This window comes from Pholcus phalangioides, unplaced genomic scaffold, assembly GCF_987345545.1.
Source record: "Pholcus phalangioides strain wild (caught in Gottingen) unplaced genomic scaffold, Ppha-v1.0 ptg000017l_1, whole genome shotgun sequence".
Classification (NCBI taxonomy): Eukaryota; Metazoa; Arthropoda; class Arachnida; order Araneae; family Pholcidae; genus Pholcus; species Pholcus phalangioides.
Genome location: NW_028301610.1, coordinates 64,060,210 through 64,076,772, shown reverse-complemented (window position 1 = coordinate 64,076,772; position 16,563 = coordinate 64,060,210). Strand labels below are relative to the sequence as shown.

Genomic DNA, 16,563 nt, shown 5'->3' with positions numbered 1-16,563 from the left:
CACTGTACATGTGCCACGCGAGCTTGTATGTAGGTTTTTGTCTTATACGTGAAATAAGAATCATGAACAAATGTGTACACGCAGTTTACTGAAAATAATTATTTTTTGTCATTGCAGAAAGGTCATCAAAATTAAAATTACAATACCATTACATTTAAAAATTTAACTGCATAGAAAAATGTAATTATATTTGAAAATTCAGTGATAAAAATTTGAAATGTTAAATAATTGACTTTTGTTGTGATGAAATTTCAATATCATGTGGAAAAATTTTGGTTTGTATGATATTCCCCAAATTACAGTGGAGCCTCTCTTTAACTGTAAACTTCTATCTGCCCCATGGGCTCGAGAGTTCCCCCCCCCCTCCAAGAGTAAACATTTACCACTATAGTATCTCCATTAAGAACCTGAAATATTTAATTAATTAATAATTCTTGTCAAGAAATAGGAGACGTGTGTACCTTCGAGCCATTTTGTTCGTAAGTATATAAACTTCATGAGCAGATCACATGTAAATGCTTAGGACTTGTTTAAAAGTATCACTGCCGAAACGAGCTCAAAATATACAATGTCTTCATTTGAAAAATATAAGAAACTTGTGTTGTTTTTTTTTAGAGCAACATGGGTTTAGCTAGGGGTCTATTACACTGCTAAAAAAATTTGTGTCCTTAAGGAAATTTTAATGGTTTTAGGGTATATTTGGGCTGCTGATTCTGAAACTGACATTGGTTTTGTCAAATTGGCTATAGTTTTCGAGAAATTAAATTCAATGATAATACATAAACAGCATAAAATCCCATTTAAACTGTGAGTTATAAATAGAGACGGTAAATCATTGGAAAGATATTTAAGGGATTTTAGAGTAATTTTAGAGCGCTAATTTTGAATCCGGCATTGGTTTTGCCAGTTTGGCTCTAGTTTTGAGATAAAGTGAAAACTATATTCCCTAATGGTAGTGCATAAGCATCATACAAATCACATTGGTGAGAGTATGCATTATTCCAAAAACTAGAGCCAATTTCGTAAAACCATTGCTAGATTCAAAATCAGCTTCACAAAATACTTCCAAAATCACTGAAATATCTTTTCCAATGATTTACTTTACACATTTATAATACACAGTTTCAATTTGGTTTGTATGCTGCTTATGGTATTACTATTGAAATTTAATTTTCAAATTTTCTCAAAAACTAGTCAGTATGAAAAAAACCAATGCCAGATTTGGAATCAGCAGCCAAAATATACCCTGAAATCACTGAAATATCTTTGAAAAAAAAATCAGTGCTGAGAAAGTTTATTTGTTTTCTTACCATAATAGTCATATACTCGCGCGTTCCTCGTCTCTCCCTAATAGTCATATCGGCGGGTTCTTTATTCTAGCCTTCATTTATTCTGGGCTCTCGTCTTGGCCGTAATAGTCATATCCTCTTCACACCTGAGCCAAAACTGACTTAATTTTTTTTGATTGATTTGTGTTAGTTGTATCTCATAAAAAAATGTTTAACAAACTAACTATATACATTATTTAAATTTGGGTCTATATCTTTACCGCACACCAACTCCGGTCACATATCTCCATACAGCAATTTCTAACCAGTGGAGTTGGGTGAGAAATGATGGCACCACCTACCGGTGATCATCTTAGGCTCGGTAGGTAAAGAAGTTTTTTTTATGTTCTTCGGCGAGATTCGAAACCATGGACCTTGACAGTAACCTTCATAGTAAAAGACGAGCATCTTATCATTTTTTTGCGGCATTCGGGTGCTTCGATATCTTCACTAGGACCGTTTGAGTTAGGAACACATATCTGTACCTCGGGTCTTGAGAAATTAATCATCAAGAACCATTTAAAACCGTTAAAAATGAGGCACACATATGTGTAACTCTGGAGCGAAGAGGATAAAGCCCTTTCGTAACTATCATTTTCACGTGGTTCATTCTAACCTAACCCTGATTTATCCGCGGGTTCCTTTCCTTTGCTCTCATTTACCCGCCGACTCTTGCCCCACTCGTCATAAATCTGCGACGCTTTCAAAGCACGAAATATGTGTGCAAATAGTCACTTATGTTCTTATTTCTACTGATTGCTATGTAGGTCCACATCAATATCCTCAGATTGAAGCGGTGCCTTTGACGAGATTTTGTTGAAGAATAATTTTCCCTTCAATTTTAAATGTTGATCCTTCCATCAAATGTGGTCAGACCATATCCATATTCACCTTGATGCATAATAAATGTTTTTATCTCTGTATAGAATGCGTAATAACTAACCGTCATCGGTCATCCCTGGTTTGATAGGTACGTCCATAACCCCTCGTTCCATCATCCCTCGAAGCTTTTCGTTTTCTTCTCTTAGTTCCCTGATAAGTTTTTCTGTTGGATCTTCATTTATTGTAGCCACTGTCTTGATTTGTTTTGTTCTATCAGCTACAGAAAACAAAAGTTCATTTTATTCATCAAAATATAAACAGTTAAACACTAGAACGTCCAGAGCATTCATTTTGACTGTTATATATATATTTTTAATATATATATATATAATACTGATATGCATATATATATATCAGTATTTTTATTCATTATTTTTTCTAGTGAATATGAAAGGCGGAGGTGATGTCTTGCTTAACGGCGGCGACATCCTCTTTGACATCAGCGATGGAGGAGTTGATAGTGGCAATAGAGTTGGTGACATCATCTTTCATAGCTGAATTTGTTGACTGGATCTTGTGTGTGTGTGTTCTCGACGCCTGATTTAATCTGGCCCATCACAGACATCAGCTGGCTCAGCTGTTCTCGCATCTCGTCCATGTTCATCCCTCTGGTCTTTAACATCCAAGTTCTTGAATAATCCCACTTCTGACACCAAATTGTTCCGGATAATTTCTCTCCCAAGTCCTTGAAATGAGCAGAGGATGAAACAGAATGCAAGACGTCACAGATTTATTCACAGAAACAGCTATTTACAGAAAGCTGAGATCTTCACGCCACCTATAAATAATGTCTCGTCTTCCGACTCAAGTTTCAACAACTGCTTCAGTTCCAGAAAAGCGGAGCCACATATTTATAGGCAATGACATTTTTCTAGAATAATCTTGAAGATTCGAGTGAACTCTTCAGATTTCTGGTTTGGCATCATGACGTCGTTCTATCGGAGCTGTCGCTAAACGTTCCAACTTGGCGGTATTTCGAGGGGTTTACAAAAAAATGCGTTATCGATTATTTACATAATTTTCGTAACAGTATTTTGGACAATGAATCTGAGGCTGAGGAGACTTACGATACAATCTCTGACAATGAAGATTACGATTTTCTGCTACATTCACCCGAAAGAGAAATTAGCGATTCCGAGAGTGACTTTTCTGAATAATTTTCTGACATTCTGAATCATTTTTTCAATAATCATTTTTCATCACATTGCATCAATGTGATGAAAAATGATTATTATAAAGGTAAATATTGAAAAGAAAGACAAAGATGTATTTTTAAAATTGTTGATCTTCAATTTGTATCTTTTTAAATTAATTTGTAGAATGAAATTTCATTAGTCCACTAGTTTTCCCTCAATGTGAATTTTCCTCTTATGTTATGGTGTAACATAATATTATGTTATTCATAGCGTGCACGAACAACTAAATAGTCTGAATAGAAAAGACCGTGATACACATGTAAAAAGGTACCCATCATTAAAATAGATCAATGTACAATGTGATGCAAGTGTATATCTATGTGGGTGTTTAATTTTTTTCACGGTAAATCTTGTTAACAGTTGTCCTCTATATTTTAATATGAAGTTGAGAGTTATTTTATAAACACCTTGTATTTTTAAGAAAAGGTAATTTTTTCAAATTAAAAAATTAACCATTTGAGACAATGCTTGTTATATTTTATTGTAAAAATTTATATTGTGATTAAATATATTGTGGTAAACTGCCGTTGGGCCTTATAGGTATAACGTATAGTCCGGCCTTTCTAGTATTAACTTATGCTCTGGTATAAGCTCATAACAAAAAGCTATTTCAAATGTGCGATTTTCTTACCATATCGAAGAGTTGACAAAGTCTCTTCAAAGTTTATGTCAGCAGGACTAATACATGCAATCTGAATAAAAAAAGAAAAACCTTAATAGTTTCTATTTGTTCAATTTAGTATGTCAAAAAATCGTAATTACGTCTCACTTACCATAACAGTCTTCGAGTTTCCACCAAGTGCATTCATAAGGAGTCTTGTCAGAACAGAATCTCGATATGGAACTAGTGAAAGTGATTTCGTGAAAATAAATGTATATTCACTACATATTATTTAATAACTTGTAGATTTTTTCATATATATACAGAAACAACAAGACACTTGACATATACAAAACTCTACTTTAGAGGCAAAGCAGGAATAAATCAGTTAAGTCAGTAAAATATATAAATGATATAATGATAATGATAGAATTCAACCATCATCAGCAATAATGAAGTCAAGTAGAGCGACTTTTTTTTATAAAAATTAACGAATAGATTTCTCAAATTTCTGGTGATTCATCATTTTTAATAAGTTGGCGTCAATCTAATCAACTTCATTATTGCTAAAGATGGTTAAATTCTATAGCTGTTATTATTTTTTATTAAAACTAAATTACGAAATTCAATTCCAGAATATTTGATAGTCTTATGAGATCGGTATCAGGTGATTTATCACATTTTAAATGTATTATAGCACAGTTAAATATGTATACTCAATATAATAGAAAATAAATAAACGGGTTTGAAACTATACGTATTGCATAGAATGCATCAACACTAATATAATACCTCGGATATTGCGGCCGGTCGCTCTTTCGGCTAAGGCATGGATGCAGTTTCCTAAGCACGAGAGGGATTGGTTAATGGCTGCACTTTCTTTAAGCCTATCCCCTGTTGCACCTGTACTGGAAGCCCTTTCACTGAAAATTTTAAAATAATTAAAAAAAACCAACTGTTAATCCAGTATAGTGATTAAAATTGCAGTATATAATTCCATCTTGTGCATTATTTCAACGATAATTTTGTTCGAGTCAAATATTCTATGCCCGGGATTTTACTACACAAGTTTTATGAAGGTTCTTTTATAAAACTTGGAAAATGCAACCAAAATGCTTATCGATTACATTCGAGCGAATACAATCGATAAACTTATGGGTTGCATTTGTCAAGTTTCGTAAAAGATTTTGTTTATAGAACTTTTATAATGTAATCTCGGCCTAATACCGACCTAACGAATTAAAAAAAAATCAAAACACTTTCGGGAAAAACAAAATACACACAAACCACAAGACTAAGACTGCCATCATTGAAGGATGAAGAATGTATTACATACAAAGAGAGTCATGATGGCTGAATAATGCCTTTCACTGTTTTCCCTTGACAATTTTTGAAATTTCTGGTTACTTTTATCAACTCCTTTCGATGAATCTTGATACGTACAGCTGATGGTCAATCACTTATATCAGATAGACGTGTATTGTACCAGTAAGACACTTGCTTCTGCATAGCCCGGTCGTCCACTACCTGGTTCGAGGAGCAGCATTCTGTGGATTTCTCCGTAATGAATCGGTCACCGAGAAGCCACGGCTTAGATTCCTTTGAGCCCGTTTCAGGCATTAACCCGTCTAATGCCTGAAACGCCCGACACGCATTTCAGGTTTCTCTGAGCAGAAATTACTCAAAAAAGGAAGATACGATTACATCAATGCGTGGTAATAAGAAGGGGAAAAAAGAGATGTCTATATATATTTAGATTTTTCCCCCGTGTGTGTAGGCTCCAAACTAGTTTTCATGATGCTATTTGTAAGTATAGATAACAATTACAGGTTTAAGAAACACAATAGACGATGCATAGCTACAGTACACGTAGACTGGGGGACGTCTATGAGCAAATATTTGGTGAATTTACAGTTTTCTGCCGAGCTTGAAAGTAGCATGAAACATCAGTTTTTTATAAGTACGCATAAATCAAAGACAATAATAATATGCGGTCAGTAGGGACTTGTAATCAAGACCCGATGTTGGTATTTACCTTCAAAGGCTGAATATTTATGCACCATTTATGCGATTTTTTTAAATTGAAAAGTGTTGATTTATTTTGATCAATTAGTTTTGATAAGAGCTTTAAAATTCTTGCGCTATGCGTAGCAGCATAGGTCAGACGTGGGACCCCTTTCACACACAAATACGAATAGTTTTCTCTGGTTTCTTATACGGAAAACTTCTCATAACGATCATTCTCGGTTTTCGGAAATTTTTTTTAGGCCCGTTAAATAGAGCTTAAATGCATTTTTAATCATTTATTTTTAATCATAAATTATTTATTAATTTAATTTAATTTCGCTCCGTAATGGAATGAAAGTTCTCTGTGCCAAGATGGGAGACGGTATTTTAGCGAGATATCTCATTGTATAACGTGGGCCTCTATTGATTTGGATAATCATTGTCACATAGATCAGATGTTTTCAACCTTTTTTGACTCACGGAGCTCTCTTTAGTAAAAAAATTATATGGCGGAGCCCTGCAGGCCCATTTATTTAAATAGCCCTCAAAGTTACTGATTTATTTTTACTATTTATAAATATTTATAATATATATATTTTTTTTTAATTTCACTGTTTTTTTTTATTTTCCTCGAGTGGCTGCGGAGCCCCTGGAGAGTGCACAAGGAGCCCCAAGGGCTCCGTGGAGCGCCGGTTGAGAATCGCTGCCATAGATGAAGAGCAGCACCAAATTGTTTTATTGTTAGAAAAAAAGAGGGGAAATTTCTTTTCCGCACAAATATGGAGCCCTTAATATTTTGGGGTCATGTGCTGCTGCAGCTTTAACCCATCTCTGGGAAGGGGGTGGGAAAGCTCTGAACGCCGGACGAAATATTAAATAATAGTGAACTCAAACATTTACATGATTTGATATTTTTTTACAGTCCCTCCCTGAACTTCTAATCAACTGAGTTGAACCGAATGAGAGTAGGTAAGTCTAAGAACCGTAACATCACGTTAAAAATGAAAAACAGTTACTACCATCGCACATAATATTATTTAAGAAATTAACGAATGATATATGATTTTACATAGCACTTCATATGATTTCTTCCTATATACGCACAAAAAATGTGCGTATATAGGAAAAGTGCATTGGCATACGTTCGCTTCTTTTCTCTACGAATTTATTTTAAAGATGACAAAGATGAGCGGGGGAAAAATATGATTTTGAGTGAAAAAGAACGTGCTTTTAATCTCGCATTCGAGAAATTTTAAGCCGGGTTTTCCTAGGAGGAGAATTTCTGCGCCGTGTGCAGCGTGAAAATGCTGATTGGTTAAAAACCTGAAATTCAGTTTTTTTTTGACAAATCATCGTTTTCACGCTGCAAATGTTGTAGAAACCTGCTCCTAGGAAAACCCGGCTTTAGGATTGCTTTGTTAGGCTCACACACGTGGCGTAACAATAACAGCGAAGAATGGAATTTATATTTCTTCCACTCAACTCCCGACGTAATATTACATCAGAAACTCTGGAGAGGTTAAGAAAGGAGTACACGCCTGTCTTGCAATGGCTGCCCGCCGTCCCTGCCAGAATTATAGACAGACGGGCAGCTGATGTTTAACAAACAATATGCCACCTGATATGTGAATGTTGTGTGGCACTTTTTATCATGGTAATATTGTAAATTAAGTGGAAGGCATTTTAAAGCGTCATTAAATCTGCATTAAGATTAAACAGAAATCCTCAGGGATGAAAATAATCTGCTTGCACAGTACGTAAAATCTCATTTCTTTATCTACACTAACGTGACGACTGTGGACAGATAGCGGATTCAGCGGGAGAATACGAATGAGAGTCAATGAAAAATTCGACAAAAATACTTAATTTCAATTTGCTTCCTTTTGTATGTTAGGTTTAATTAAAATCTTAGGCTCGTGTGTTCCGACAGAAAAGAAAAACACAAAATGTGGTGTGGTGTGTGTGTGTATGTGTTATAATTTTAACCCTTAAATTCATGATTTTTTTCGACATGCTTATTTTTTTCATAGTTACTGACACGTATAGAAAGCTAGAAAAATAATATTAAAAAATCCATTTCAAAATGTACTGCTTATACAAGGCCTCAAAGAGGACGTACCGAGCCTCAAAAACCACATATAAAATTAATGTATTAAGGTGATATTTACTTTCCAAATATATAACTACTTTCTTTGTGATTCAAACTATGGTAAGAAAAAAATTCGGGTTTAAAGTTGAAGGTAAAAAAAAGAAGAGAAATGCAAACAAAACATTATACGAATTAGCTGAATCACATTCACAAATGCTCTGCAATACGCAAGGAGTTGTTGTCGTTAAATGGGACATCTACCAGCAAATTCAAAACATAAAATGGAAAGAATGTAACCTCACCTTATGTGTAAAGGTGATTCTGAATTCTTATTTTTAAACTGGCTTCAGTTTAAAGTTCTAATGTTAAAGGAACCTTTCCATAGATATGCAAAGCTATGCATTTAACCCTCTTAAGGTTTCGCTGCTAACGCACCTGTTCAAAGTTTTTTTCCTCAGCCGGGCCGGGCGTTGGTTTAGGGGTGGTCAATTTGGGAAATATAATTTCTAAGACTCAATAAAGCTATTAAATGACAGCACAAAATAGTTTCTTTTCTTATATTTGACTTATTATGTGAGCAAACACTAGCTGCAGGAAGATTTAAAAAAAAAAGATTTTTCTCATTTAATCTCAAAAAAATATATCTTTTTCCTTTTAATGTGAAACTAACATCTTGAAAATTCGCCAGTATCATGTTATACAGAAGCGGTGGTTACGCCGCTAAAGCATCACCTACCTCCCCTCTCAGGGATGTAAAAAAAAATTATCCCCATATTTCACATTCATAAGCCCCAGACGCATTAAATTTATTAAGTAATTTCATTAAATACTGTAGAAAATAAGAGTGCCTGTCAAAGGGTTAAGGGTTAACCTTGATGCTAGCAGAAAAATACACTCATGTCCATAAATTAAGGATAATGCCAGCTCCGGCAAATAAAGGTTCAGAAACAAAACAAACGTTACTTGGCCGCTGTGGTGGTCGAGTGGTTATAGTGCGGACTCGTGATGCGAGGATCCGGGTTCGAACCCCACAGTGGTGGTCGGCTGAAGTTGGTTTTCTGTGGTTCCCAACTTCAAGGCGCAAATGCGAGCCGATCTCCCCGTTAAAAAGTCTCGCCACAGAGAGCAACAGTCCTACAACGGTATATCATTCAACCATAACACTTCACTCATAGTTTGAAAAACTGGGGACAGCACTACACATAACAAGCATTACACAGAAACAAAACTTTACGTCAGGTTGCACTACACGTACACGCACATTCCCGCATGTACCGATTCGTTGGGGGGTTCCGCGGGGGGGGGGTGCATTTGGGGTGTAGCAGTAGTAGGTAGGGCCTCCAAAAAATGGCTCGGGGATCCATGATGTTCTTAAGTCAGCCACCTCGTTGGGCAATTTGCCTGTTGTGGCGTCGTATTTGTATTTGTATTTGTATATTTGTATTATTCATAAAGCCCATTTATTAAACAAAAGATAAAGAACAAAAACAATGGTGTATCTATGATACCATTCATAAAAACTACGATTTTTGCTCCCTGGAGCAATTGTAAAAAATATCTCCTTTACAAAAACTTACTATTATATGGTTGGTATGATGGTTAATACATTGTATGTCTCCCATGCGATGAAATACAGTCCGTACAACACCTAGGCATGCTGAGTATCAAATTATCTATCTAATCTTGGGGAAGATCACTCCACTCAGCAAGCAATGCTCTCCGAAGTTCCGGTACACATGTAGGAGGTGGTTGACGGGCTGCAACTCGTCGGCCAAGCATGTCCCACACATGCTCTATCGGATTCAAGTCAGGTGAGAATTCTGGCCATTCCATACGGGTTATATCCTCAGATTCAAGGCATTCGTTTACGATGTTTGCTCGGTGAGGACGGGCGTTGTCATCCATAAACACAAATTCTGCGCCCATGGAACCCCTAAACAAACGTACATGTTGTTCCAGAATGATGTCCCGATAAATTTGGGCATCCATGGTTCCGGTTTGAACATGCAGATCTGTTCTGGAACCCAGTATAATTCCACCCCAAACGAGCAATGCTGCACCACCGTAACGGTGTCGTTCAATGATGTTGTCTTGGTGGTAACGGGTACCTGGCGTTCTCCATATGAAAGTCCGAAGTGAATTAGACTGCAAGCTAATCCCGGACTCGTCGGAAAACATCACACAAGCCCACTGTGACGATTTCCATATTGCATGTTCTCTACTCCAGGCTAATCGCTGCCGACAGTGAGTTGCCGTGAGCGGAACACATCTGACAGGCCTGCGAGCATATAGACCAATATCTCCCAAACGTCTGTACACGGTTTGCCTTGAAACTGTGGTACCCGTGGCTGCAGATAGCTGACGAGACAGGTCGGATGCTGTGCTCCGTCTGCTTCTTTTGGCAGTTACTGCCAAATACCGGTCTTCATTCGGCGTTGTAACTCGGGGGCGACCTGTACTGTAACGTCTACTGACATTTCCGTTACCTTGGAATCGTTGCCAAAGCTTAGAGATGACACTTTGGGCAATTCCAAGTTCCTCGGATACTTCCATCTGAGTACGCCCACATTCCAGGCGGCCGACAATCCTACCACGTAAAAAATCATCCGCATGCGTCCTCTGTGTCATAACTATTCGCTTATGGCACTGAGTGCCTTACAGAACTCTTGTGAACAATTTTACTTCTTCGCCACCATTCCTTATATACCCCCCCCCCCTCTTACACTCTCGTCATTGTGACGTACTATCGGCATCATCTGGTGGCTTCCTGAAATTTGCATATCATTCTTGCAGATGTGTGTGATAATTCTACAGGTGAAATTTTTACTTTAGATTTCGATTTCCGTGTAATTCTGAATTATCCTTAATTTATGGACATGAGTGTAGAAGCCTGAGATTATTCTTACCTGCCTGCAAGATCAACCAGATTAACAACGGACGTCTTAGCTGTCTCTTCTCCTCTAGAATTCCGTGATTTCTGGATGAGAGTAATACCAACTATAGTGTGAGCTCGGCTATCAAAATAAGAACATATAGTAGTTTAATGTATGGATTTTTCTAATTGATAATTCATATATGATAAACTAAAATATATAAGAAACTGTCAGTAGAAAAGAAAAAAAACACGTTCTTCTTACCTACTAGTTGCATTCATGTTTGTAGATGCGATACTCCTGTTAGTAGTACCGGTATCCAGTTTTGCTTCGATATCTTCGGAACTTGTTACAAGACTTAACGTTAATCCTTCGGCTACAAATGCATAAAACATAGATTAAAAACACTTGAATTAGCACGGAATGCGTGTGAAGTTGATTTGCAATGCAAATTAAAGTGTGTGCGCTTTATGAATAGTAATCTACGATCATTGAACATTGAATTGGCCCACTATCGTAATACACAATGCAGTTCAGTTTTTTACTGAGCACTGCACGTTGATTTCATTTGCACTTATATAATAGACCTATCTTCACAAATTACAACCACAATTATAAGTGATGCATTCGGAATATAACTTATGTAACTTTTTAATTTTATTTTATCAATTGATTTATATCTGTTAATTTATTTAACCCTTCATAATTGACAAGTATTGAAATACTCAGAGGAATATATATATATTAAACAAATGAAGTACCTTGAGTATGACAAAAAGAATTCATTATTAATATAAAAAAAATATGGGATGTTGCACTTCAGGGAACACACTATACAGGGTGATTCAGAAAATATGGGAAAAACTTTTAAGAGGTGATATTACACACCAATACAAACAATTGTCATCAAATAATGCATGGTCTAACGCAAACGCGCTAGCACGTTTCGAAACGGCCGTTCCGCAAACGTTAAAACAGAATTCCTGTTGGAATTTATCGGCAGAAAAGAACACCATGCATGCAAATGTGTAACCTAGGCAAGAAGACGAAACCGTATGCAAATCTGCGTCACGGTGAATAAAAGGCGCGGCCGCCAGCCCTGTGAAGTTATCCCACCGTGCAGCCGCGCTCTAACAGTTGTAACATACGGGATAATGGCGCGTTTTAGTAATACTGAAAAAGCAGACATGCATTTCATTTACGGAGCTGCAAACGGAAGTACCACAGTGAGCATTTTCCCCCAAGCGGTTGCCCAATCCGAAAACATTTGCGCGCTTGCATCGGCAGCTGTGCGAAACGGGATCCTTTCTTGCCTCCCGGTCTGACGCAGATCGTACAAGGACTGCCAGAACAGCAGGTGTGGAAGATGAGATTTTGAAGATGGTGGCAGATCATCCAACAACAACACACGAGCTGTGAGCCGTAGCCCTGATATGCCACAATCTAAGATATGGCGGGTGTTGAAGGGTGAGAGGTTGCACCCATACCTTTTTCAACGAGTCCAAGCATTGAATGAAGAAGATTACGCTCGTCGCGCAGACTTCGCCCGCTGGCTTCTACAGCAGAGTGCAGCACGCCCACATTTTTGGGCAACTCTTCTTTTCTCCGATGAATGCACTTTCGCACGAGATGGTGCATTTAATACCCACAATAAAAATGTCTGGGCGTCTGTAAATCCATGTCACATATCCGCATGAGCATCAGCGACGCTTCTCCATCAATGTTTGGGCAGGAATCATCGGCGACCTCCTAATAGGACCGTATCTTTCGCGGGAACGCCATGACGAGGGCAAATACCGGACGTTTCTGCAAGAGGTGCTGCCAGACTTGCTGGAGGATGTTCCAACTGCCCTCTGTTGGCGTATGTGGTTCCAGCACGATGGAGCTCCAGCCCATTTTGAGCGAGAGGTAAGGCACTATCTGGACGTCACTTTTCCAAACCGATGGATCAGGCGAGGTGGTCATGTAGCTTGGTCACCACGATCGCCCATTCTGTCGTGTCTTGATTTCTTTTGGTGGAGACAGCTGAAGAGTCTGGTGTATGAGATTCCTAGTGACTGTGAAGACGATCTAATCGCGACTTTCGGCTGCTGTTAGGGAGGTTACGATATGCCTGGAATATTGCAGAGCGTTCGCCCTTCCCTCTTTCGCCGCTGTTCTTGCCTCACCGTTGGCGGTCGCTGTTTTAAATTATTCATTAAAATTGTTTTTTCAACGTATACTGTTTTCTCCCCGTATGCTCTGTTTTACTATGTTGCTCCCTGTAACACGTTTGCATTTCATTTTAGACCATGCATTCTTTAATGAAAATTGTTTGTTTTTGTGTGTATTACCGCCTCATAAAGTTTTTCCCTTTTTTTCAGAATCACCCTGTATATGATTTACATACATTCGAATAGTTTAAAAGTGTGATTTATTGTTTGTCAACTTACTTTTCTATCATTGTTGAACACAGCAATATGTTTCCTCCACAAATGGGTATTTCCCTCCAAAATGTAAGGGGTAAAAATTCTTGCTTGACTTGTTATAATCGCGACAGTACCCGATTGTCTGGGGAAAATATGTTGAAAAAGTTTTGTATGTTCTTTTTTTTCTTTTGTATTTTTTGACACAAAATAGTGTTCCAGACTCTGCCACGAAGCTGGGCTGGAAGAATTCTCGGCAACGGGATGAGTCCAGTGGCAAAGTTCTGGTATTCATTCCCTCATTGCTTTGGCTTGTCAAGAAATAGGAGACGTGTGTGCCTTCGAGCCACCCTTCTGGTAAGTATAGAAACTTCATGAACAACTCACAAGTAAAAATAGAATGTTTAGGAGTTGTTTAAAAGCATAAATGCCGAAACGAGCTCAAAATATATAATGTCTTTATTTGAAAATATACGAAACTCGTGTTGCGCTTGAGAGCAGCCAAATAAAGGTTTGATTAACTTTTGTAACAAGTACTTCAAGCTGAGATTTTAGCAGTCAAGAACGCTATAAATATCTTTGATATGCTATCATACTACATATTCATAGCCTACTTGTGAATTTGACTGTAACTGCCATATAACAATAACTGAGATTATGAGAGAACTGCAATTTCATCATAGCTTCTGATAATAGAAGAAACCACAGTTTATGGTTGAAATAATAAGAAATTTGCATTAGACTAGAAATGATAAGTATAAAGAATGAATGAGACAATGCTGGAAAAACATTTTAACAAAATTTTACTCACCAAAGAAACCTTTTGTAGGATGTTCTCGAATTTTCAAGCCTCTCTTTTTGGTACAGGTGATGTTCAGTAGATCGCGAACAATTTCATTGTAGATTTCAAGCATACTGAATCGGACCTGTAAAAATTAGAATGGCTGTATAAATTTTTTGATGGGGGGGGGGGGGAGGAGAAATTCGATTAATGAGAGTTGTTTGATTACAAAACTGATATGTTGAATCGCGTAATATTTTTGGAAAATACCTCAGTCGGAGAAATGAATGCAAATTTCGTGAAAGATATAACCGAGACGTACTTCAAATTCCTTTCTTTCTCCTGTTGCTTTGCTTTCTTGTATGTTACGGAACAGGTCCTCACAGAATCGAGGAACGATACCTGTTGTGTTGTGAAAAAAGTAATAATTCAAGTGTTAAATTTTACAACAGTTAGCTTATGCTCGTATTTGCATAAAAGCATCAACTTCCGAACGGAAGCAATAAAACAGCGTCATCTATTAACGCACTACACTTTCTGATATAGCGTCCATGAGGTTTCTATTTCACTGAGCTTCTTACTTTCTATTATTTGTATATGTTATGTAAATGTGATTAATCCGGTTGTTATGCATAATTACCGAGCATTTTTGTAAATTTGATAAATTATCCTAAATTAATCACCTTTTCTGACGATTATGCATAGTACCCACGCATCGTTTGTAAATTTAATAAGTGCTAAACAAATTGTCACTTTTTCCGGTGATTACGCATAATACCCAAGCGTAGCCATCCATATTTTTATGGGCATCTTTTTATCAGCCACCTCGTTGGGCATTTTGTCTGTTGTGGCGTTATATTTGTATTTTTATTTGTAGCGTCATTGGTAAAAATGATAAATCGCACTGTATGATAAACTATACACGATAATTCATACATACTTATTGTATACTTATATCAAGAAACACGATCGGAAACTTTTTGAAATCCATATTTATCAAATTCAATAATTACACTATGGTATTTATTGCTTTCATCTGTGGTAGATGAGATAAATTTCAAGTATTTATAAAATTTACCAACGACGCTCGGGTATTATGCATATACAGCAAAAGTGACAAATTTATCAAACTTACCAAGATGATTAGTAAGTATGCATTAATACCGGATTATTATGTAAAAAAAACGATTTATTGCATTTACCGTAACATATACATCTGAAATTCCAAAAAAAACTTGTACATCCATTATTATGAAAAATAGTATTTTTATTATTGAAAATTTTTGATATATTGAAAATTTTTTCAGGTGTCAGTAAGACTTCAATAAGAGAGTTACTTCGCAAGCGTAATATGTAGTACAAATATGGAAATTATTAAACCTCTTACCCTTATTGACGCCATATCCTACGACAGACCATGATTTCCCAGAACTCGTTTGTCCGTATGCAAATAAAGTAGAATTATATCCTTCCCATGCGTTATTTAATACTCCTCGTCCAAGATCATTATACACAGTTTCCTAAGGGCAATAATAAAAGCTGTTGGAAATTTACACCAAATATGAACAAACAGTACATTACACATTTAAATAACTTATATCAATTGCAGAAAAGAAATAAAACGTTATCCCAAAAGAGTTATAGATATGATGCCCCAAAAATAGGTAATCTATCATGCAATTAATAATACAAATAATAAGAAGATTTAATCACAATATATTTTAATGTATTTGTAATTATCACAATGTATTTGTATTTGGTATATTCTCAACAAACACTGGTCTAGAGTTCATATTAAAACAATAATACCACAATTCATTTTAAAAATTTCAAAAATATATAACCATATCTTGTTAATCAACTGAAAAAATAAATGTGAAAAAATGATTGTACGTGAATTCTATGTATTTTATATATTTGTATTTAAATAAAATAAATAAACTATATACATGGTAGGGCCAAAATATCGCCCACTTAAGCCATTTTTTATTACAGGACTAATTCATGTGCAATTTGTGTAAAAATTGTTCTATTCTATTGTCTAGACTATTATCTAAAAATAAACTGAAAAAATTACAACTCTTACAGATAATTTTAACACACCCAAAAAAATTTTTTTTCGCGACCTCTGAATTTTTCCTATTAAAAAAGTGTTCCCAATATCGTCCACGTCCAAAATGGGTTGAAATAAAGTTTAATTTACGTTATGCTTATACTATCTTCATTAAACGTGAAAATTAAGATACAACAAAATCGAAAGTAATACAAGACAGTTTTTTTGTACTTTCAGAAATATAATTAACGTACCCTTTTAACACTTTTCCTAAATATAACATCAAGACAAAAAAAAAAAAACTGTACACAAACATAACGTTTTGTTTTCTTTACTTTCCTCTTATCG

General features: G+C 36.2%; 1 protein-coding gene across 1 annotated transcript in view; it reads right to left on the bottom strand.

The window, feature by feature from the left end:
- The window catches only part of LOC149074632 (kinesin-like protein KIF28), a 51,283-nt gene that overhangs the window by 28,955 nt on the left and 5,765 nt on the right, over positions 1–16,563 (bottom strand). Inside the window, exons 2-10 of the mRNA XM_089246374.1 lie at positions 15,550–15,682; positions 14,485–14,564; positions 14,193–14,307; positions 11,241–11,352; positions 11,010–11,117; positions 4,800–4,930; positions 4,180–4,250; positions 4,038–4,098; positions 2,272–2,427 (exon numbers count right to left, since the gene is read on the bottom strand). Of these exons, the coding sequence (XP_089102500.1) occupies positions 2,272–2,427; positions 4,038–4,098; positions 4,180–4,250; positions 4,800–4,930; positions 11,010–11,117; positions 11,241–11,352; positions 14,193–14,307; positions 14,485–14,564; positions 15,550–15,682 (967 nt within the window). The remainder of the gene's footprint in view (positions 1–2,271; positions 2,428–4,037; positions 4,099–4,179; positions 4,251–4,799; positions 4,931–11,009; positions 11,118–11,240; positions 11,353–14,192; positions 14,308–14,484; positions 14,565–15,549; positions 15,683–16,563) is intronic.